Below are 23,401 nucleotides of genomic sequence, written 5' to 3'. Positions count from 1 at the left end.
CACCTGTCCTTGCTCCTGCCTTGCTATTGGCTGTTCAGTTCTCTATTAGACCACCAGGTGTTTTAGACAGGCACAGTAACACAGCTTCACAGAGTTAAACAAAGGAAGCATAAACAAAAGTCACACACCTTAAAATAATATCCTACCACACTGATGCACACAGCGAGTTCCAGGAAAGCCAGGGCTACACAGGGAAACCCTGTCTTGAAAAACAGGGGGGAAAGTTTGTTCTTTTGATGACAAAGAAACCAATTCCATCCCAGGCTGGCCTCAAACGCACAACCATCCTCCAGCCGCTGTGTGCGGACCACTGAAATCACAGGCGTGCACTCTAAGTCTCTAGAGCAGTTTTTTCTTTCTTTCCTTTTTTCCTTTTTCTTGTCTTTTTTTTTTTTTTTTCTTGAAACAGGGTTTCTCTGTGTAGCCCTGGAACCCTGGATATCCTGAAACTCACTCTGTAAACCAAGCTGGCCTTGGACTCACAGAGATCCTCCTGCCTCTGTCTCCTAAGTGTTAGGATTAAACTGGCTAGAGTAATTTTTGACAAAAAACAACATAAAAACCCAGGGTCCCCACAGGCTCACCAGAGTCTGATGCAGGTGTGGGTACATTGTGGGGACAAAGTTCACCTACAGATCTGTGTCTGCTGCTTGTGAAAGCCACATTCACCTGGGCATTCTCCTCAAAAGGACAATTGATCTGTTTTAATGGCTTGTCTGTGTGTGTACATGAGTGCACCTCCCATAGAGGCCAGAAGGGGGCGTTGGGCCCAAGGGAGCTTGAGCTACAGATGGTTGTGAGCTTCCCTGTGGGTGCTGGGAACTGAACGCCCATATTCTCAGAGAGCAGCTAACTCTCCTAATCACTGGCATGTTTTCCTGGGTTATCCTCCATTCCACCAATGTGGCCCCATTGGTCTACAGTGACTAGGATGGGCATGTCCTGTAGTGGCATCTTGCCTTGCCAGTGAACTTGTGCTGCTCCAGAAGATGAAGTCTCTGCCCTTCTGACAGGGGGAGCCAGTCCCTCCTTTACCTCATAGGGGGTCACATCTGTACCTGAAACCATGCCCAAAGGGCATGGCCACCACAACAAGTTCACTAGCAAAGCAAGATGCCACTGCAGTGTCCTGTCCCCTACCTCCCAGGAGGCTGTGGGCCAAGAGTGGGTGAATGTCAGACAAATCCTTGGTCCGTGTTTTGCAGGTGTCTAGCTGGAGCTTGAGTTTGCTGAGCCATGGAGCGCACTGCACCTGACCTACAACTCATGCCAGTGATGACAAAGGACGTCCATGTCCCAGCTCTGGACTCTGGCTGCTGTCGAACAGCTGTCACCACAGTTGTGGCTGTTAGTACAGTTGTCCTTACCCTGGGAGTCCTTTTGGGTAAGTGGAAGGAGGAAGGCTGGGTCCTCAGAATATAGGACACTCAAAAGGACACTCTCAGTGTCCTGAGCATCTGTCCAGAGCCAAAAGTTGCCCTTGCAGCCAGAGCCAGCAACCTATGGAACAGGCTCCAAAGTCCAGGAATGTGATGGCTGATTGTGGAGTGGCAATGGGTGACTATTTTCCCAACGGAAAGGAATCCAGAAGGAGTGGTCAACATTGGGGTTAAATAGGGGGAGAATAAACATGTGTAAGTTTTGACAGTTACTCACTGTCGCAGGACTAGAGATTGTGTCAGGAGGATCCTAGTTTCTGGGCAGCTAGGACTACTTTGGAGTCCCCTAGTGAGGGGCTGGGGGCATGGTTTGGTGTGCAGCCCCACCTAGAATCCCAGTAAGGGGCTGGGGGCGTGGTCAGGATGGAGCCCTATCTAGAATCCTCTAGTAAGATGCTGAGGATGTAGTCAGGGTGGAGCCCCTGCCGGAGGTGTGGTTCAACCATAGCCTGTTAGAATGATTATTCTGTGTGAGAATGACGATGATCACAAACTGGGAAACTGTAAACGGAAGTTTTTTCTCTGCTAGTCCAGTCCCACTGGACCGGTTTCTCTCTGGCCCCACAGCATCCCCACAGTCGCTTATTAAATAACACTGAAGCTTAATATTAGTTATGGCTGTTTGGCCAATGGCTCAGGCTTCTTATTGGCTAGCTCTCTCTTATAAATGAACCCATCTCTATTAATCTGTGTATCACCATGTGATTGTAGTTTGCCAGTGATTCCTTGACATCCTGCCTCCCCGGTAGCTACATGTCTCCTGACCCTGTCTTCCTTCTTCCTGTCTCGTTGTTTGCTTTTCAAGCCTAGCTAAATTCTGCCTGTCTATTGGCCAAAACAACTTTATTCATCAACAATAAAAGCAACACATTCAGAAGGGCATCCCACATCAGGAAACCTTATTGTGTGGCAAAAGAATAAACTAATAATTGCTCTGAGTTCTCCAACTATAATAGTATTTATTAAACTTTTCTGGACCTTCTGAATTATTTCAGACTGACATGGCTGACTGCTGCCCCCTAGTGGCTGTGCCTGTCCCTCCCAATAGCATTCTCCCAATTGCCCGAGAGAGAGAGAGAGAGAGAGAGAGAGAGAGAGAGAGAGAGAGAGAGAGAGAGAGAGAGAGAGTGTCCCTCTGCCTAGAAGTGAGCTTCCTGACTGCAATGATTTCAAGGCTGTTGGGACCCCGGGCTGACCCGGGTGTGATGCACAAAAACCTTCCTGCCCATTTTTGAGAGATATTTTCATTTTGGGAAGCAGGACCTCATGCAGCCCAGACTTACCTGAAGCTCTTATTGGTGAGGATGGCTATAAATCCTGATCCTCCTGCCTCCATCTCTGAAGTGCTGGGACTACAGGGGTGTGCAGCCAATCCTAGCTCATGGATGCTGGAGTGGTACCCAAGGCAGCATGGCTGCTGGGTGAGAGCATTCTATCCACTGATCCACAGTCATTGGGATGCTTCTTCTACCCATGGATCCACAACTCTACCCCAAGGAGTTGCCCACACTGTTTGCTTCTCCTGTATTTTTTGTTTGTTTGTTTATTTTTTGTCTTTGAGACAAGGTTTCTCTGTGTAGCTTTGGCTGTCCTGGAACTCCCTCTGTAGACTAGGCTGGCCTTGAACTCCCAGAGATCTACCTAGCTCTGCCTCATGGGTGCTAGGATTAAAGGCATTTGCCACCACTTCCTGATAGATTTTGTTTTTTAATGTTTATTTTCTGTGTATTTTATTTTCTGTTTTACCTGCATGTATGTCTGTACACCATATGTGTGCAGTGCTCAAAGGCCGGAAGAGGTGTCAGCCCACTGTAACTGGACTTATAGGAATCTGTGAGCTGCCATATGGGGCCTGGGAACTGAACCAGGGACCTCTGCAAGAGCAGCCACTGCTTGTAACTGCTGAGTTGGCTGTCCAGCCTGTTTGAATTTTTTGTCTGCAGTTGGGTCTTGCTGTGGTCCTCAGGTTGGTGTCGAATGTCTGGGATGCTACAATCTTTCCCACCTCAGCCTCCAGAGAGACAGGGACACGGGCACATCTTCACCGGTATCAGTGCATGTGTTATGTTTTACTCCTTTTTTGATGTAACACACAGTTAGAAACTCCTTTTAGGAGGCATGGTGGCAAAGGCAGGGACAGCTGTGGCAGGGGCTGTAATATCCAAGTCAGCATAGGCTTCAAAGCAAAGTCCTGCTTCAAAAGGACATACAAAAGCAGTCCAGGAGATGGCTCAGGCAGTAGTGTCTGCCTTAAAGGACACTAAGTTTCAATCCACAGCAGTCATAGAAACACACACACACACACACACACACACACGCACACACACACAGCTGTAGTGACAGGCTCTTGTAATCTCAGAGCTGGGACATAGGAAAATCCCCAGGGCTTGCTAGCCAGCCCAGCTGAATTGGTGAGTTCTATGTTCTGTGAACACAAACACATGGAGAATAAGAGAGCAAGGCACCTGACGACCTGTTCACACATGTGACGCTCTAAGAAGGCCAGCAGTCCTGGAGTGTGGCCCCCCTGAATGAGCAGTGCAAAGTTCCTGGGGTCCCTGGCTTGCTCTGTCCTCTATAGTAATTGCTGTCCCACCCTAGGAAGGCGGTTGGGAACTACACTACAAGGCCTCCCGAGGGATGATCATCAGTGATGTCATTGACTCAGGTCAAGGAGGCTGACTTTGGGGATACTTCAAGACACTTGGCCTCTATAAGACTTATACTATGTCTGGGGGGTCCTTCAGCAATGGTGCACTGGTGGTCATGGTCACCTTTGGGGAGTCAGGTCTCCTGTGTGTGGAGGCTTGGGATTTGCACGGGGGTGCCGAGGCCTCACCCTGCAGTGGGGGCCTCTCGCCAGGCACTGGTCTTGCCCACAGGCTTCCTCTCTGCACAGAGAGTGCATGTGGGGCACACAGCACAGTTGCACGGGATCCAGTTCACCAGCTCTCTTCAGCAGGAGACCTCCGACTACTACCGTGTGCTCACACCTGCTCTGCAGACACTGGTGAGTGCAGCCAGGGCACAGAGCTAGGAAGCAGCTGGGGGATGCTGTAACAGGGGAGAGAAGATGTGATGCTTGGGCTCCTCCTGCTAAACAGGTGTCGTTATGTATCACATGTATGTATTCCTGCCTGGACATTTCCTATCATGGAGTTCATGCTGTGTGGATCTCTTACTGCAAACAACGTCCTCAGGGTCCCTCCATGCTGGGGCATGTGTCAGAGCTCTGACTTGTTCATGGCTGCATGCTGGTTGGGTGTGGGAATGGACCATGTTTTGTGTGTCTGTCATACAATCATCCACTCATCTACCCATCCGTATAACCAACCAACAAACCATCCATGTACTCACCCGTCATCTCATGCACCTATTTACCTATCCATCCATCTTTCCACCCATCCATCTACCCGTCTATCCTCCAACTCATCTACACATCCATCAATCCATCCATTTAGCCACCTATTCATAAACCCACCCATCTATCCCTCCATCCACCAACCCTCTATGCCTCCCTCCCTCCACCCACCCACCCATTCACCCATCCAGCAACTCATCCATCAATCTATCCAATCATCCATTCACATATCCCTTTGACCTACCCATCCATATATCTACTGACCCATCTGCTCACCCATTCATCCATCACCCACATCCATCTAAACATTCACTCACCAAGCCATTCATCCACACATCCATTCATCCATCCATCCATCCATTCCCCAACCCATCTCTATGGACAGAAATAAGTGGCTGCCCCTGCCCTGGGGCTCTGTGTCCTATACAGCTATGGAGTGTCTGTAACCAAGATGTTGCTTTGCCTCTTGGGCATCATACCCCTAAAGTGGTATGATAGTCTTTTCCAGGGCTGAGTAATATTCAGTTGTTTGCGCAGACTGCACTGTGTTGGTTTGTTAGTTTATTGGCAGACTGTTTTCACATTGCCCTCGCCACCCCACCCCCTTGTCCTGGCGGTGGCTCTGCTTCCCTGTTTCATTGTGGCTTCAGCATCACTGCTCTTACTTTTGTTGCAGTTTGTGAGCAGTTTCCACAAAACAGAGTTGGAATCAAGCTGTGCAGGCTGTACAGTGCTCAGTTACAGGTGAGTTGAGGCCTCTGTGAAGGCAAAACAGCCTTGACAATTCCAGAACCTTCTAGAAGATTCCAGAAGATTTTTGGAAAATCCTAGAAGCAAGCTTGTCCTGCTTGTAGGGATGGGAATTCCAGCGTATTTGTGAATTTCCGGCTCCACTTTCTGCTCCGAGCCCTCCAGCCACTGAGCCTGGACCAGGAGGAGGACATCTTGCAGAAAGGTATCCAGGCAAGGCTTCAGGGACATGGTCTTCCCCTGGCTGCCTACGGCACCATCATGTCAGTGGAGCTCACAGGTAGGTGGGTGGGTGGGTGGCAGCCCCTGGCTGGGAGACAAAGGGTTGCTGGGGGTGAGGTACAGCTCAAATTTCATAAAGCATCATATTAAAAAAATCTCCCCCTTGGATGGAAGGATAAGAAACCCAGCTTCCCATACCCTTGGAGGCAGAGAGTCAGCCACCTTCTATGGACAGGGGCAGAGAGGAAAGATCTTACTTTTGTTATGTGTGATTTAGCAGTAAGAGCCCCCTTACATTCATGGACTATTTTCCTTGAGTTTAGTTCACTGTGATTCCAAAAACATAATAGAAAATTCTAACAGGGCATGGTGGCCTCATACCTTTAATCCAGCATTCAGGAGGCAGATGCAGGTGGTATGATAAAATGGAAACCACCTGGGGCTGGACAGATTAGTGGCTTAAACACCAGCTGCTCTTGCAGGGACCCAGGTTTTGTTCCTAGTGCCCAACAGTACATAACCAGTTCCAGGGAATCCCAAAACACCCCTACAAATAAAAAAATTAGTTAATTAATTAAAAACTACGCCATTTTCATGTGTCCCATCAGGGATGTGAGCCGGTTCTGGAGTCTCCACGCTGTGTGAGCTAGGCGTCCAGGAGATTAGGTCTGCTATGAGGACCATAGACTAACTCCAGGGAGTTAGAGCCAGCCTGGACAACATAATGAGGCCTGGTCTCAAAAAGAAAAAACAAAACAAAAGCCAAATAACAAGAAAAGCAAAAATACCATGCACTGAAACCCCAGGTAGTAATGGGAGAGCCTGGGGCTGGAGAGATGGCTCAGAGCACTGATTGCTCTTCCAGAGGTCCTGAGTTCAATTCCCAGCACCCACATGGTGGCTCACAACCATCTGCAATGAGATCTGGTGCCCTCTTCTGGCGGGCAGGAATACATGCAGGCAGAACACTGCATACATAATAAATAAATCTTAAAAAAAAAAAAAGAAAAAAGGGAGAACCAATCAGACCACTGAGGGGTTAAACTCTTGTCACCTAGACCTTACTGTCCACGACCCTGACATGATGGCTGAGATCTCAGTGATGTCTTCAGCAACATCTTCTAGAACACTCCTCAGTGACAGTGTGTTCCCCACTAGTACAATGGCTTCCAGAGTCCTGTGGGTCTTTGGTGCTGTTCCCTGACCATCCCAGCTGAGCATAGGGTTAGTGCTAGAGCTTGGGGTCTCTGCTGTCACCTGCAGGGAGATGTCATGAAGAGCCAACACTTAACACATTTGACTTTTTAGGGAGAGGAAGCCAGACAGAATCTCATCATTTAGCCCAGGCTGACCTCAAAGGCACAATCCTCCTGCCTCAGCCTGGGTGACAGGTGAACACCACCATGCCAAGGTCTCATTTGGTTGTTACGAGAAGTTTTTCCCACCAGCCTGGTCCCACAGTCACATCAGCCTCAAATAACACAGAGACACTGTATTAGATATAAAGCTGCTGGTCTTTACTAGCATTTCTTATTGGCTAGCTCTGGTTAAATATTAATCCATTTCTATTCATTTAAGTGTTTCCACGTGGTCTTATCTTACCGAAGAGAGGGTCCAGATCTCTTCCCTCAAGCCCCTACATCTTGACCATCTCCCAGAATCCTCCTTTCTCCTAGTCCTGCCTATCTTGCCTTCCTATTTGCCAACAATGCTTTATTCATTAACCAATGAGAGAAACATATTTACAGAATGATATCTCCCATCACTTGGTTTTGTTTGTTCTGCTTCAGGAAGTTGTGACAGTCCAGTATCTGAGAAGGACTTGAAGTCAGGTAGGACGGGCCTCTACCCTCAGCTCGGTTTTCTCTAAATGTCCCCAAGGTTTCTCTCCAGAATCATACATGTGGTCCCTGTGGGTGTCTGACTTCCTTGGGAAGATAACATTGCTGGAGTGAGTCAGGGGGTACTTCAAAAAGAGGCACCAAGTGTTGTCTACAGCCAGGCTCTGCCGCAGTGAATGCTGTTGGCTCACTTATTTATAAAGACAGGGTCTCACTATGTAGCCTAGGCTGGCTCCAGCTTCAGAAATCTGCTTGCCTCCTGAGTGCTGGGGTTAAAAGTGTGTATCCCTGCCAGGCGTTGGTAGCACACACCTTTAATCCCAGCACTCGGGAGGCAGAGGCAGGTGGATCTCTGTGAGTTCAAGGCCAGCCTGATCTACAGAGCTAGTTCCAGGACAGCTCCAAAGCAATACAGAGAAACCCTGTCTTGAAAAACAAAAACAACAGCAGGAAGTAGTTTGGAAAGAGCAATGCCCAAATTCCCAAATATTGTCTATAAATGTTTGTTTTCATTTAAATGGACTTGGTTATATAAAATAAATAAATAAATAAAAATTTAAAAAATTAAAAAATAAAAAAAAACCAAAACCAAACAAACGAACAAACCCCCCAAGAAAAAGAAAAAGAAAAGTGTGTATCCCCACCCCCACCCAGTCTTTATTTTTAAGGTTATCTGTCACTTGTGTGTTGCTGTGACAAACACTTGGGAGGAAGGATCTGAGGGTCTGTTCTGGCTTCAGTTAGCACCATCCATTGTGGTGGCAGGAGCAGGACATGACTGGTCACACCGAGTCCCGATAGTCAGGAAGCAGAGAAGTGACCCAGCCCATGCACCCCAGGGTGCCAGACTGTAGAATGGTGCTGCCACATGTGGGCAGGGTCTTCCAATGAAGGGTTTCCTCTCAGACCTGCATACACTTGTTTCCATAGTGTTTCTAGATCCAACCAAGTTGACAATTAAGTCACCATCCCAGAAGGTGACAGAATTCTATTATAAAACAAACCAGGATCCAGATGGGACGCTTCTCTCCTTTAACCCCAGCCCTCAGGAGGCAGAGGCAGGCAGATCTCTGTGAGTTCAAGGCCAGCCTGGTCTACATAGGGAGTTTCAGACCATCCAGGGCTACACAGTGTGACCCTGTTTCAAATACAAATCACTCATGGCTCACACACACCCATGTTGTTTATCCCTGTCCTGTCTCCAGAGATAAGCAAAGAACTCAGAGGTTTTCCCTAATGTGGAGGTTCCCAGTGGAGCCCTGTGGGCTGCTGCCTCCAGCTGGATTCTCTATCCCCAGGCCGCTGTCCTGGAAACGCCTTCTCCTGTGACAACAATCAGTGTGTGAGCAAAGCAAACCCGGAGTGTGACAACAGGGTGGACTGCTCTGATGGGTCTGACGAGGCTCAATGTGGTTAGTGTCAGTGCGGCCTGGGCTCGGGGCTCTCTGGGCTCCCACTGAATGTGGCTTGCAAGCTGGGAGGGGCAAACAGAGGGGTGGAGGGCAAGAAGCTATCCACTAAGCACAGGTGCCTGGAGGAGGGCCGGGAGCCTGGAGCTCTATGCTGCCAGGAAAAAGGACTGATCAGATCTGAGCAAAGAGTGAAGAAAGAAGAAAATACTGTGTGGTCATCAGCATGCTTCTGGCATTCTCAGCTTGCACAGTAAGGAGACCTCAGGGTCCTGGTCTGCTCTCTGCAGCTGTGAGAGGAGAGCAAAGACACTTCGGGAGGAATGGGGGAGTCACACGGAGGTAGCCTGGGCTTGCTTTCTCAGGCTCACTACAGTCCAGGGTCACCTGCCTAGGGGTTGACACCACCCACAGGAGGCTCAGCCCTCCAGCATCAATAGTTATTAATCAAGAACTCCCCGCCCCCCGTGTTTGGTGGTACAGATAGTCATTCAAGCACCAGGAGCTGAGGCAGAAGGATCAGTTCCAGGGCAGCTTGGGCTAGAATGAGAGTCTGTTTGAAAAGAGAGAAATTGGGCTGGAGAGATGGCTCAGAGGTTAAGAGCACTGGCTGTTCTTTCAGATCCCAAGTTCAATTCCCAGCAATCACATGGAGACTCACAACCATGTGTAATGAGATGTGGTGCCCTCTTCAGGCTTGCAGGCATACATTCAGATAGAAAGCTGTCCACACAATAAACAAATAAAATATTAAAAAAAAAAGTAAAAGAAAGAAATTATGCTAGACAGTGGAGGAATGGCACCTTTAATCCCAGCACTCAGGAGGCAAAGGGAGGCAAATCTCTGCAAGTTTGAGGCTGGCCTGGGCTACATAGAAATCCTGCTGAAATAAAAAAGAAAAGAAAAGAAGAAAGGAAGAAAATGACTAAAATAAAAACAAACAATAGGTTGAGGGTCATATGACCTTCATGCTTGGCACAGACCATGTACGAGCCTATCACTGACACTGTTTGGTGTGACCTTCTTGGTGCCAAGAAGCAGGGCAGCCCCAAGCAAGTGGTGGTGCTTTGAATTTGGGGCCAAAAGATGACTGACAGGCTGCACCTGGGGTCCCAACTGATGGTCTTGTGTCTTGCAGACTGCGGCTGGCAGCCAGCCTGGAGGTCGGCGGGCAGGATTGTGGGTGGCGTGGAGGCGGCCCCCGGGGAGTTCCCCTGGCAGGTCAGCCTTCGAGAAAACCATGAACACTTCTGCGGGGCCACCATCATCGGGGCCAGGTGGCTGGTGTCTGCTGCCCACTGCTTCAATGAGTGAGTCACAGGTGGCCTTGGCTGCCACTGTCCTGCCCTCCACCCTCCTCCTCTTCTGCCTCCTTTTCCTAAAACCCCCTCCCTTTTCTCTTCCGGGTTATTTAATTTTATGCGTATGAATGTTTTGCCCATCTGTCTGACTGTGCATGCACCATGTGCATGCCTGATGCTGACAGAGGCCAGAAGGGGGCATCGGATCCCCTGGAACTGGAGTCACAGATGGTTGTGCACCCCCATGTGGGCCTGGGAACCGAACCTGGGTCTTCTGCAGGAACAGCTGGTGTGATAACCACTGAGCTGCCTCTCTAGGTCCTCTTCTCTTTTCTTTTTTTTAAAACCTTAATTTTTTAAAAAGACAAGACCTCAGGTGGTGGTGGCTGTGGGATAGATACCTGTAACCCAGCACTCAGGAAGCTGAGGAAAGAGGATTATGAATTCCTGGGAAGCCTGGGAACCTAATGAGGTCTTGTCCTTTATTCTTTTTCTTTTCTGTTTTTCTAGACAGGGTTTCCCTGTGTAGCCCTGGTTGTCCTGGAACTCACTCTGCAGACCAGGCTGTCCTGGAACTCAGAGATCCTCCTGCCTCTGTTCCCAGGTGCTGGTATCAAGGGCATGCACAATGCTACTTAGTTTTTCATGTATTTGTTTTGTGTCTGTATGCGTGTGGATGCTCATGCCAGAACGTGTACATGTGTGCTTGTAGGTCAGAGGACAACTTGCAGTAGTTGATTTGGTCCTTCCACCCTATGTGGCCTTGGAATCGAACTCAAGCCAATAGGCTTGGTCACAAGTCCACGGAGCCCTCTGGGTGGCCCTTGCATCCTGACATTGGGCTGAGGACAGAGATGTCCCCAGTCATAGACCTGCATCCTTTATTGTCTTTCCTTTCCTCGGAGCTCCCCCAACTTAAGTTGCATCCCTCGGACTCCCCAGATTCCAGGACCCTGCGCAGTGGGCTGCCCAGGCAGGCAGCGTGCACCTGAGCGGCTCTGAGGCCAGTGCTGTGCGTGCCCGCGTGCTCCGCATCACCAAGCATCCCGCCTACAACGCTGACACTGCGGACTTCGACGTGGCGGTGCTGGAGCTGGCTCACCCACTGCCCTTTGGCCACTACGTGCAGCCTGCCTGCCTCCCCGCCGCCACGCACGTCTTCCCGCCGCGCAAGAAATGCCTGATCTCTGGCTGGGGGTACCTGAAAGAGGACTTTTGTAAGCTCGCGAACATCTTTCCACCCCCTACTGCCACCGTCCAGCTCTGAAATAAGAGCTTGTGATATGGCCATGACGGCTCCTGCCTCTGAGCCCATAAACTGGGACCTGTCCAGCAAGACCTTGTCTCAGAAAGCTAAAAAACGGGTGGGACGTGGTCAGGGTGGAGCCCTGCCTAGAACTCCAGTGAGGGTCTGGGGACGTGGTCAGGGTGGAGTATATCTAACAAGTGGGAGTGTATGGGTTTAATACGTCTGGTAAAGGAAAAGAAAATCCGTAAAGCTAAAGGTGGCAGCATACAACCGTCATGCTCAAATTTCAAGACGGAGAGTCAGGAGGATGAAGTCCAAGGCCACCTTTGGCTAGGAAGTGAGTTTAAGGCCAGTCTGGGCTATAAGAGACCTTGTCTCAAAAATAAAACAAAACAAAAACAAACAATAAAAAAACAAACAAAGCCAGAACAAGAAAGAAGTTCCAGCGCTGCCTCCTGGTGCTGGAGGACACCAATATCATGTGAGCCAAGAGTCTATGAGAGCCTAGCACATGTGGGGAGAAGTGATGAGGACTCAATCCTGGGGTGTTAAGGTTGACATCTGTTAGTGTCCAGGAGGGAGTGTGGTTGGGGTGAGGTGCAGGTGGCCCCTGTAGCTTGGGAACCCTAAGAGGAAATGGTCTTAGGTCTCTTAGTTCAGGGTGGCAGCTGGGGGTCCCGTGCTCACACCCTGCTTCTCTCTGTCGCCATTTGGGTAGTGGTGAAGCCGGAGGTCCTCCAGAAAGCCACAGTGGAATTGCTGGACCAGAACTTATGTGCCAGCCTGTACGGCCACTCGCTCACCGACAGGATGGTGTGTGCCGGCTACCTAGACGGCAAGGTGGACTCCTGCCAGGTGGGGTGCCGGCTTTCAGATATTACCCTCTGTCCCCTCACCCCTGAGAACATGCAAAGGAGCATCAGGAGATCAAGTTCGTCCTGAGCTACACAAGGAGTCTGGAGCAAGCCTGAGTTACATGAGGGCCTGTCTCAAAAAGAAAAAAAAAAAAAAACAAGAAATACACTTCCTAAGCTTTTGTGGTTATATGTGTTTTGTGAAAATAGAAGTTGTGATATGTTTTTTACTTTGTTTTGTTGGTTTTTGAGACAGGGTTTCTCTGTGTAGTCCTGGCTGGCCTCAAACTCACAGAGATCTGCCTCTGCCTCCGGAGTGCTGAGGTTGGAGAGATGGCTCCATGGTTACCTGTTTTAGGGATATGATGGCTTCTTTTGACCTCTGTGGGCACCAGGCACAAAACACGGTGCACAGACGGAATGTCTAAATCAATAACTGTGCACATGGATCCTGGCACGAATGGTGATGGCCTCAGATTTGCTCAAAGCTCTGCTTTAAGACCAGCAGCTCTGGTTCTGCTGGGAGTCTGCTCCGCGTGGCCGGCAGTGGCCCTGGTGTGCACAGCCTTAGCCCTGGCACTGGGGAGGGGGGGGATATCCCCGTCTATGCTGAGAGAGCTCCTCTGTTTTACAGGGTGACTCGGGGGGACCCCTGGTCTGCGAGGAGCCATCCGGAAGATTTTTCCTGGCTGGCATCGTGAGCTGGGGGATCGGCTGTGCGGAAGCGCGGCGACCAGGGGTCTACACCCGCGTCACCCGGTTGCGGGACTGGATCTTGGAAGTGACCAGCACGGCTGTGGTCCCCACAGCGGCTTCTGCGCCCGTTGCCCCAAGCACTCCCTGGCCGACCAGCCCCGAAACCTCTGCCAATCCTACTGCTGCCCGCAGCACTGCACCACACCCCAGCACTGCGGCCAAGCCACAAGGTATTACCGGGTGGGCGGCCCCTCCATAGGGAGATCGGCAAGTGACTATCGATGTCTGCTAGGAAGCAGGCTCTGAGATCGACGCTCAATTGCCGATCCTGAAGCAACTGGTGTGGGGACGGTAGTAGATGGTCAATGTCTGTCATGAAGGGCAGCAAGAAATTGGTTACTGGCCATACGTTTGGCGCGGTTGAGACAGGGTCTCTCTGTGTAGCCCTGGCTAACCTGGAACTCTTCATGTGCAAGGCTGGGCTTGAACTCACAGAGATCCTCCAGTCTCTGCCTGGGATCAAAGGCGTGCGCCATCAGGCCCAGCTGTGATCAACTGATGATGTCTGGTTTATTATTGTGGGAGATTGGCAGCTGATGACTGATTTCTTTGGTGGCGGGGGCAAGTGCATGTGGGGGTCGGAGGATGACTTTCAGGAATTGGCGCTCTCCTTCCACCGCGTGGGTTTTACGGAATTGAACTCAGCAAATTTAACAGGTTTGATGGCTAGCGCCTCTACACTGATGTCTGTGGATGGAAGATTGGTAATTGGTTGACCATATCTGCCTTGAATCCTCAGTGAGAAAAAATTTGTGTTTGCCATGAAAGTACTCCATGGAAGAGAGGCAATTTATTATTTATTATTGGTATCAATCTTGATACGGGATGGATAATTGGTGACTGTTTACTGTTATCTGTCATGAAGCACTCAGCTTGGGGTTGGCAATTGGTTGGTGATGTCTGCCTTGAGTGCAAGCATCTGTTACAGATTGGTCATTCTTCAGGAATATTTATTTATTTATTTATTTACTTTTTTTTTTTGAGGCAGGGTCTCACTATGTAGCCCTGGCCTGTAGCTAATTTTTTTAATTAATTAATTTATTTAGCTTATATGCATTGATGTTTTTCCTACATGCATGTCTGTGTGAGGGTGCCAGATCCTTTGGATCTGGAGTTACAGACAGTTGTGAGCTGCCAGGTGGGTGCTGGGAATTGAACTCGAGACCTCTGGAAGAGCAGCTGCTGCTCTTAACCTCTGAGCCATCTCTCCAGCCCCGGAGCTCAGGTTGGCTTTCAATTCGTAGAGATCCACCTGCCACAGCCTCCCAGTTTCTGGGATTAAAGTTGTCTGTCGGCCATGACTGTGGGACCCAGGTAAACCCTGAGTCTCTGAGGTAACCAGTGTGGCCCTGCTGGGCAGTGTTCCTGTCTATGGGTGCCACTGGGTATGTCATCAACCTTGCTTGGACTTCATGTACACTGTGGTGCTGGGTGGAACCTGGGCCTGGTGTACTGGAGGCAAGGGCCCACCACACCCTGCCCAGACTTCATGGTCAGGATTCTTGTGATTTGCTCCTGTTTCTTAGCAGCCTGTGACTCATTTTCTTTCACCCCAGCCAGCCCTGTTTGCATCCCTCTCCCCTCTCTCCTTCCCTCCCTTCTCAGACAGCATCTTTTTTCCCACACACTGACTTCAAACTAAAAATAATCCTCCTGCCTCAGCTTCTGAGTGCTGGGGTGTGCCAACATGTAGATGCTGTAAGGATTCAGGCATTATGCTGGCCTGCCCCTGTCACCTAGCAGAATGCACTCAGGCAGCACCCTGGCCAGCCCAGGGTTCCATGATTGGGTAGTCGGAATGCAGGTGCAAAGGACCCCTTAAGAGAAAGCCCCCACCCACTTACATTCTCCTCCCCCCTTTCCTGCTGTTCTCCTGGGGCAGACAGGACTTTTCCTGCCTCTCTCTTCTCTTCTGTCCTCTCTCTGTGTCTCTGTATGTCCCCCTCCCTTTCTAATAAAACTTCTCACTAAGCTCTGTCTGCCTGGCGTGTTTGTCCCCGCCTTGGTCACCTCGACTGCCATGGAATCCACCAGGGTTCCCCTTGCACTTTATCCTAACAGATGTGAGATTGTGGGTCCTGGGTATCTATCTCATCGGGTGTTGTTCAACCGTATCTCAGCTATTCCAAGTTCTGATTTCTCTTGTACACCTCCAGCCCTGCCACCCCTGGGTGATGTCCTTATTGCTCTGTATGTAGGTCAACTAGGGGTCAGAACAGGTGAACCCTAAGTAGATGGGGAACCGCCATCATCCTAACCTCCATCACCCTCTCTCCTTCACCCTGGCAGAGTGTGGGGCCAGGCCTGCCATGGACAAGCCCACTCGCATTGTGGGTGGGCTCAGCGCTGTATCTGGGGAGGTGCCCTGGCAGGCCAGCCTGAAGGAAGGATCCAGACATTTCTGTGGAGCCACCGTGGTGGGTGACCGCTGGCTGCTGTCCGCCGCTCATTGTTTCAACCAGTAAGGCCTCCCAAGAGCCCAGACAGCAGAACTCAGTGCATTCAGCAAATGCCAACTAGCTGGTGTGGTGGTGCATTCCTGTCACTGTCCCAAAAATAAACAGCCAGACCAAACCAAAACCAGGAAGCACTTGTTGTTGACCAAGTGTTCATATACGGGGTCACCCAGGCCCACAGCTGTCCACCTCTGGGCTCCCCAGCAGGGGCCTGGATTCTGACCCATGACCAGTGACCTATGACATTCATAAAATTGCTAGGGTCTTTGTTAGAGTCACATAAAGCAAAGCCCTAAGAGTACTCACTCTCTATCAGGTTCCCTTCCTGGGACATTCCATGGGCTACAGGTGTGGGCTGGGAGGGGCAGGGCGGGTCTGCTCGAGGTCCTGTCTCCACAGCACCAAGGCAGAGCAGGTGCAAGCTCACCTTGGCACCGCGTCCCTGCTGGGTGTCGGCGGGAGCCCTGTGAAGCTGGGACTGCGAAGGGTGTTCCTGCATCCCCAATACAACCCAGGCATCTTGGACTTTGATGTGGCCTTGCTGGAGTTAGCACGGCCACTGGTCTTCAACAAGTACATCCAGCCCATCTGTCTCCCCTTGGCCATCCACAAGTTCCCTGTGGGCCGGAAGTGTATGATCTCAGGCTGGGGCAACACACAGGAGGGAAATGGTGAGCAGATCCCAGAGGGAAATGATGGATATTGGCTGTATTCTCCAGGGCCTGAACTGGGAGGGATGAGGCTTGGATTACTTCACCTGGGCCCTAAACCATTCCTCTGTGCTGACCCCACATTCTAAGCGTCACTCAATGTCTCCTAGGGATAACATATGGCCCCTCATTTGTCTGTATAAATGAAGTTTTATTGACACGTTCACCAGGCAGTGGTGGCTCAAGCCTTTAATACCAGAATTAGAGAGGCAGAGACAGACTTTTGAGTTCAAGACCAACCTGATCTACATATTGAACTCCAGGACAGCCAGGGCTACATAGAGAGACCTTGTCTCTTAAAACAAATCCATACATTCATCAGCTAGATGTCCATGGCGGCAAAAAAACATCAGTGCTGATCTATTGGCCACAGACTTGAGCTATTAGCCTCTTGTTATGCCAGAGGCTACATGTTGCCCCTTGACTTTATTGCATGTGCCTCCTTACACGACCATTCACTAACAGGATAAGCTGAAAATGTTGGTGCTCCAGCCCAGTGGCTCTCAACCTTCCTGATGCTGTGACCCTGTAATACAGCTCCTCATGCTGTGGTGACCCCAACTGCAACATTATTTCATTGCTACTTCATAATTTTGCTGCTGTTACGAATTGTAATGTGAATATCTGCCTTTAATCCCAGCATCTGGGAGGTAGAAGCAGGAAAATCTGTGAGTTCTGAGACAGCCAGAGCTGCACAGTGAGAACCTGTGTCAAGCAAAACAAAAATTCCTGTGGGCTCTGCTCACGTCTCCAGGATAGGAGAAGCACCTGGTGGCCCTGCTTGGCTACAAGTCACTAGGTGACATTCTGAGTTCTTTCCTGGCAGCCACCAAGCCCGACATCCTGCAGAAGGCGTCTGTGGGCATCATAGAGCAGAAGATGTGTGGTGCCCTGTACAATTTCTCCCTCACGGACCGTATGCTCTGCGCTGGCTTCCTGGAAGGCAGAGTTGACTCCTGCCAGGTGGGTGTCACAGGAACACCCCAAGCTCCCAGTGAGTCTTTGGGTGCAGCTCAGTGGTGAACACTTGCCTAGTGTGTGTGGCCCTGGGTTCCATCCCCAGTACTCAAAAAGAAGAAGCCAGAATGAATGATGGCATCTCAGAAGGCTGGGGTTTATGGCCACACAGCCAAGCTTGAGTTCATCAAAACCTCAAGCTCAGTGGGAGTAGCCTTTAGAAGGTGGTGTCCTTCTCCTGCAGGGTGACTCTGGTGGCCCCCTGGCATGTGAAGAGACACCCGGTGTCTTTTACCTGGCTGGCATCGTGAGCTGGGGCGTTGGCTGTGCTCAAGCTAAGAGGCCCGGCGTATATGCACGTATCACACGCCTCAAGGACTGGATCCTGAAGGCCATGTCCTCAGGCCCCAGCTCCACACTTTGCCCCCACACCTCCAGCACACAGCTTATCCCTAACCAGCCCTCCAGAACCACAGCTGCTGGCCTCACTGTCCAAGAGGCCACCACCAGCAGACCTGCGACCCCCAGGGGCACCAGCAGGGTGACTACTAAACCACTCAACACGACACTGTCTGCCAGGAGCACCACTACGAGGGGACAGACACCAGCTGCAAATGCCCTGAGCACCACCGCATATTCCCAGCTGCCAGGTACAGTGACACATGTTGTGATGCACGTGGGTCTCTGCCACAGCGGGGTTTAGCCATGATGCCATTGAAGACATACTGTCCCACAATTCCAGAGCTGGAATTCACTGTCAAGGCCCGGTGGCTACCTGCCAGGCCTTCAGAGGGCACTCTCCCATGTCCTGCCATGAGTGTATATGCTGACATCTGTCCATTTTTTGTGTGCACATGTGTGTGCATGTAGAGGCCAGCGGAGGGTGTCGGCGTCCCCTCCACCGAGGATGTAGATGTCATCCTCTCTCTCTCCAAAATACCCCTCAGAGGCAAGGTACCTTATCGAAGGGGGAGCTTCTGAGTTCCAGTTGCAGCAGGCAAGTTCCATCCTGTCTCAGCCTGTCCTCCACGCTGGGGTCAGAGGCTTGTGCACAACCATGTCCACTGAAACATCTGTCCAGCCCATGTTCCTTTCTTATTTGTTTACTCTTGTTTATCAATGCCTGTGGTGGCCCAATAGGAAGTTGACCTTGAACTCCTAATCCTCCTGCCTCAGCCTCTTGAATCCTGAAATGACAATTTGTGTTGCCACACCAGGTTGCCTCTTTCCTTGTTTCTTTCATTTCATTCTGTTGGCAAGGGGACAGACCCCAGGGCCTTGCAGACACTGGGGGGGGGGATGTGCTCTGCTGCTGAGCCACACCCTGGGGTCATGGCCTGCTGGAGCTGTGTGGATATACCTGCAGCCACCAAGTGTCAGCATGGCTGAGGCTGCTGCCTATGACTAAAGTTGCTGCATTCGCCAGCTAGGTCTAGTGTTGAGCACAGCAGGGCTATACTGGGAATCCATGAGCCCCATTGTCCCCTCCCTTCCAGTCCTGCTTTACTGCTCTGTTCATCATCACAAGCTTGTGTTCTGATCCACCCCCCAACTCCTCACACGAGCTAACATCAGTGGGGAATGCCATGGAGGAGGCCCCTCCACCCAGCAGGGCTCTTGCTAAACCCCGGGCTCTAGGTAACAGTGGGTACGGTACTTATTTCACTTGCCAAGACACATAAGCTCCACATGCCTGTGTGGGTGCTGTTGCTACAATAGGCTGACACATCACCCAGATTCACTCAACCCCCAAGACCCCAGAATATGACTATTTGGAGACAGTCTATAAACAGGCATTTTGGTAAAAAGAGGTCGATGAGGCAGGTTCTTTAATCTAAGAAGACATCAGGCTGGGCCTGATGGCAAACATCTGTTGTCTCAGCCACTTGACAGGAGTATCACAAATCCAAGCCAGCCTGGGCTGAGGGAGCATTGAAGGCTAGTGTGGTCATCTTAGCGAGACCATCTCTGATCAGCAAGAAGATGAAGCCTTGGCTTGAGGGTGGAGCCCTGCCTAGAATCCTCCAGGGAGGGGCTGGGGTCATGGCCAGGGTGGAGCACCACCTAGAATAGTCCAGGGAGGAGCTGGGGCGCAGTCAGGTGTTGGAGCTCTAGCCTTCATGTTGTCTCATCATGGCCATGAATGTTCAAATAAAATTTTAAAAAAGAGAGAAGGAGGAAAGAGGAAGCAAGTGCCAGAAGGAGAAAGAAGAGAGCTGGAGATTAATGATGGCTCAGTTAAGCCTTGAGGCCTGGGTGTGGTGCCATACCTACAGTCTCAGCTCTTGGAGGGAGTTTGAGGCAGGAGAGTTTCTTTGACTTTAAGGCTGCTCTAGGTACATACATGGCGGGATAGTATCGTGTCTCAACACCTCCACCTTTTTAAAAAGCTGGAAAAAGTAGACAGTCTGCAGAGATGGGGACAGCATCCCGGTATCTGGTGTGTGGTCTCACCCGCACTCCCTGCTCCCCTGTGGGTGGCATGCGCATCTAGAGCGGTTCTCAACATTTCTAACACTGCGACCCTTTAATCCCTCAGGTTGTAGTGACCCCAGACATAAAATTATTTTCATTGCTACACATAACTGTAATTTTGCTAGTTATGATATAATTTTCTGATGGTCTTAGGACCTGTAAAAGGGTTGGCGGACTCTCAAAGGGGCCGAGACCCACAGGTTGAGAAACATTGACTCATTCCTTGGGTACCCCAGACAGTGATAATGGGATTGTGTCTGTTTCTGTTTCCCACTCTTCAGTGTTCCAGTCCTCCATGCCCCCTCATGCCCAGGCCCGCTCAGCCATGACTCCCCGCTATGGCCCAAGCTGGGTTCTAGAAGGTCTTGGGCTGGACCTTTCTCAGCTCTCCATCATTGCAGCCTCTCATGCCATGCTCTAACTCTATCTACTGTTGAAGTGCTGCTCCTAACTCCATTGATACCTTTAACCTGGGGCCAGGGAGGATGTCCCTCCACATGGAGGGCAGTGCTGGATAGAGTCAAACACAGAGCAGAGTCAGGGCAAAGGGGGTGGGTCATTGGGGTCACAGCAGGGCCCTTACCAAAAGCCCTGAGCCTCAGGACCCCCGTGAAGGTGACATTCCCATCCCACCTCTTGGAATTAGGGAACAGTCAGGCTCGGTGACTCCACACCTGAAGACCTTTAACTCAATCTGACCTTGAATCTGATGATGCAGTAGCCTGTGAGACCTCAGAGACCCAGGGAAGTCTCAAGATGGGACCGGTGCAGGCCACTCCCTGTGTGAAGGCGATGGCTGAAGGGGCTGCACGGCCTGAGGGACTCACAAATCAGCCTCCTGGGTCTTCCTGGGAGCTCCTCTGATGGGGCCCAGGAATCTTTCTTTCCCTGAGTTCCTTTTGTATTGGCTGAGGCTGGGCCAGGAAACAACCACACCCCACCTGATGGCAGGAAGGCTGGGAAAGAGGAGCCAGCCAGGAGGGACATGAAGCCACCCTCTGCCCTCTCCACAGGGCTCTGGGGACAGCTCTGCGCTGGATTAATTCAGAGGCCAGGCTGTGGGTGTGGGACACTGGGCCCCCAGATTAGGAGTGTTTAGTAGAAGACCCTCTGCCTGGGGCTCATAGGGTACTGCTCTCTGCAGCCTGCGGCCTGGCGCCCCCTGGGGCCCTGACCCGGATCGTGGGAGGCAGCACAGCCTCGCGTGGGGAGTGGCCCTGGCAAGTGAGCCTGTGGTTGCGGCACAGGGAGCATCGCTGTGGGGCTGTACTGGTGGCTGAGAGGTGGCTTCTGTCAGCGGCCCACTGCTTTGACATGTGAGTCCTTCCCCAGCCCACCTTTGCAATTTGGTGCCAGTTCCCAAGGCCACTGGGCAAGTGGCAAATTCTCCCTGGCAGGGTGCTGGATGTGCAGGGTGCAGTTCCTTAAGGGGATGGCCAATGTGGGGCATAGGGTGAATGGGACAGATGGTCCCACGCTGCGTCTGAAGTTCTGGGGCAGGGGCTCTATCTGGAGGGTCGAATGCTAGGAGCTCGAGTAGAAATGGGGAGGCTGGTGGTCCCTGGCACTTGTGCTGATCCCTGTCACTAGTGTGCTTGTGTGTGTGTGTGTGTGTACAGTAGACCTGTTTCCACTGGGTGGCCTACAGAGGTCAGGAGCCTTGTCTCAGGCCTCTCGAGGGTATGGGGGCCAGGGTGAGGACCATCCTCAGTTATGGATATGGTGCCAGTTGGTGGTGTCCTTTCAGAGGGGCACTCCTTGTGGCTGAGTGAACCCAAGTTGGGTAGGGGGACATTTCCACCAGACGGGTGATTGCCTACATGTGCACCCTGCAGATATGGTGACCCTATGCAGTGGGCAGCTTTCCTGGGCACCCCATTCTTGAGCGGCGCTGAGGGCCAGCTGAAACGCGTGGTGCGCATCTACCGCCACCCATTCTACAACCTTTACACGCTGGACTACGACATAGCGCTGCTGGAGTTGGCGGGTCCTGTGCGACGTAGCCGCCTGGTGACACCCATCTGCCTGCCAGGGCCTGCGCGGCCCCCCGAAGGCGCGCGCTGCGTCATCACTGGCTGGGGTTCTCTTCGTGAGGGAGGTAGGCATGCGCATCGTGGAGGGGATGGCACAGGGGGTGGGAGGCATAGGGCACTCGCCCCCACCCACTCCCTCGGCCCAGCAGGCTCCATGGCTCGGCAGTTGCAGAAGGCAGCAGTTCGCATCCTCAGTGAGCAGACGTGTAGGCGCTTCTACCCTGTGCAAATTAGCAGCCGTATGCTGTGTGCAGGTTTCCCACAGGGCGGCGTGGACAGCTGCTCGGTGAGTTGGACAGACACAGGACTCTGTTTCTTTAGACAGGGTTTCTGTGTGACATTCCTGGCTGGCCTTGAACTCACAAAGATCCACCTGCCTCTGCCTCCCAAGCGCTGGGATTTAAAGTGTGCACCACCACCGCCTGGCTAAGCCCTGCCACCTTTCAACTCTGGTGATATCACATGTTACAAGCGCTTGTTCAAAGACAGTATTAAGGTTTCTCAGCTCCACATTCTACCTGAGGGTCCAGGCAGGGAGGGCATGGTTGCTCAAAGCTGGGGGACTGAAGACTACTGTAATTCTGAGGCAAGAACCTGCCTCAATGACAACACATACCCATAACAGCCTCCCAAGTACAGGGAAATCACTGTTTCTACGCTGCTTGCTATACTAATATGAGGATCTGAGCTCAGATCACCAGCAGGCATACAAAAGCCCAAGGTCACTGCTGAGTACCTGTAACCCCATTCTATTCAGGTGAGACAGAGGCTGACTGGGATTTGATGGTGAGCATCTGCTTCCAGGGTCACATAAAAGTCCCCACTTAAATGGAATGGAGAACACCCTACTCTGGCCTTCATGAGTGTGCACGCACGCATGCGCGCACACACATACATACACAGTCCTGGGGATATGGACTTGGCAAAGGCCGAAGCCAGAGGCATTAGAAATACAATAGCATAGCACTAAACTCATTTTACAATGGCAAAAATGAGGCTCCTTGGCATTTTCTCATGTGGGGGGTCCCTCCTGGTCCCAAGGGCTGCTGGCCTGAGAGCACTTTTTTCTTCAGGGTGATGCAGGGGGACCCCTGGCCTGCAGGGAGCCATCTGGCCAGTGGGTGCTAACTGGGGTCACCAGTTGGGGCTATGGCTGTGGCAGGCCCCACTTTCCAGGTGTCTACACTCGAGTGGCTGCCGTGCTAGGATGGATAGGCCAGAACATCCAGGAGTGACCGTCGTGTGACCCAAACCCGGAACGGAGGCCAAGCTGCCCACCACTCAACCCACATGGTGGCAGACAAGCATGGAACTCTGATGGGAACTAGTGTGGCCGGCTGTGTACACTGTCCCAATAAACAGTCTCTTCTGCTTGCTCTGGCTCAGGACCTGTGTCTCAGCAACAGAGGCTATCCGACCCAGCCCCATTGGCGTCTTTGTTTTTGTGGGACAGGGACTTATGTACTCAAGGCTAACCTCAAATTTGTCCCTGTCCACCCCTCCCCCCCATAACAGGCACGCATCACACCTGGTTATGTAGAGCTGGGGGATGGCACTCTGGGTCTCATGCAAGACAGGTTGAGAGCCC

The 23,401-nt window shown here is 51.4% G+C and overlaps 1 protein-coding gene across 1 annotated transcript; it reads left to right on the top strand.

The window, feature by feature from the left end:
- The first annotated feature begins 1,236 nt into the window (after positions 1-1,236).
- Tmprss9 (transmembrane serine protease 9) lies at positions 1,237-23,055 on the top strand. Its single transcript, XM_051177320.1, has 18 exons — positions 1,237-1,384; positions 4,322-4,449; positions 5,477-5,544; positions 5,655-5,846; positions 7,576-7,604; positions 8,912-9,025; positions 10,161-10,332; positions 11,266-11,540; positions 12,291-12,427; positions 13,061-13,352; positions 15,472-15,643; positions 16,038-16,309; positions 17,175-17,311; positions 17,550-17,955; positions 20,925-21,096; positions 21,616-21,878; positions 21,963-22,099; positions 22,887-23,055. Exons 1-18 carry the CDS (start codon positions 1,237-1,239, stop codon positions 23,046-23,048), a joined length of 3,276 nt encoding a protein of 1,091 aa, XP_051033277.1. The 3' UTR covers positions 23,049-23,055.
- Positions 23,056-23,401: the final 346 nt, after the last annotated feature.

The sequence above is a fragment of the Phodopus roborovskii genome, unplaced genomic scaffold, assembly GCF_943737965.1.
Source record: "Phodopus roborovskii unplaced genomic scaffold, PHOROB, whole genome shotgun sequence".
In the NCBI taxonomy this organism is placed as follows: domain Eukaryota; kingdom Metazoa; phylum Chordata; class Mammalia; order Rodentia; family Cricetidae; genus Phodopus; species Phodopus roborovskii.
Note: the sequence above shows the minus strand (reverse complement) of the source record. Positions and strands in the feature narration are given on the sequence as shown.

Excerpts from the sequence above, each read along its gene's own strand:
- Tmprss9 (XM_051177320.1), top strand. The coding sequence starts at position 1,237 with ATGGAGCGCACTGCACCTGACCTACAACTCATGCCAGTGATGACAAAG. Across the intron at positions 4,450-5,476 it reads CACCTGCTCTGCAGACACTG|TTTGTGAGCAGTTTCCACAA; the intron begins GTGAGTGCAGCC and ends CTTTTGTTGCAG. Across the intron at positions 15,644-16,037 it reads GCCGCTCATTGTTTCAACCA|CACCAAGGCAGAGCAGGTGC; the intron begins GTAAGGCCTCCC and ends CTGTCTCCACAG.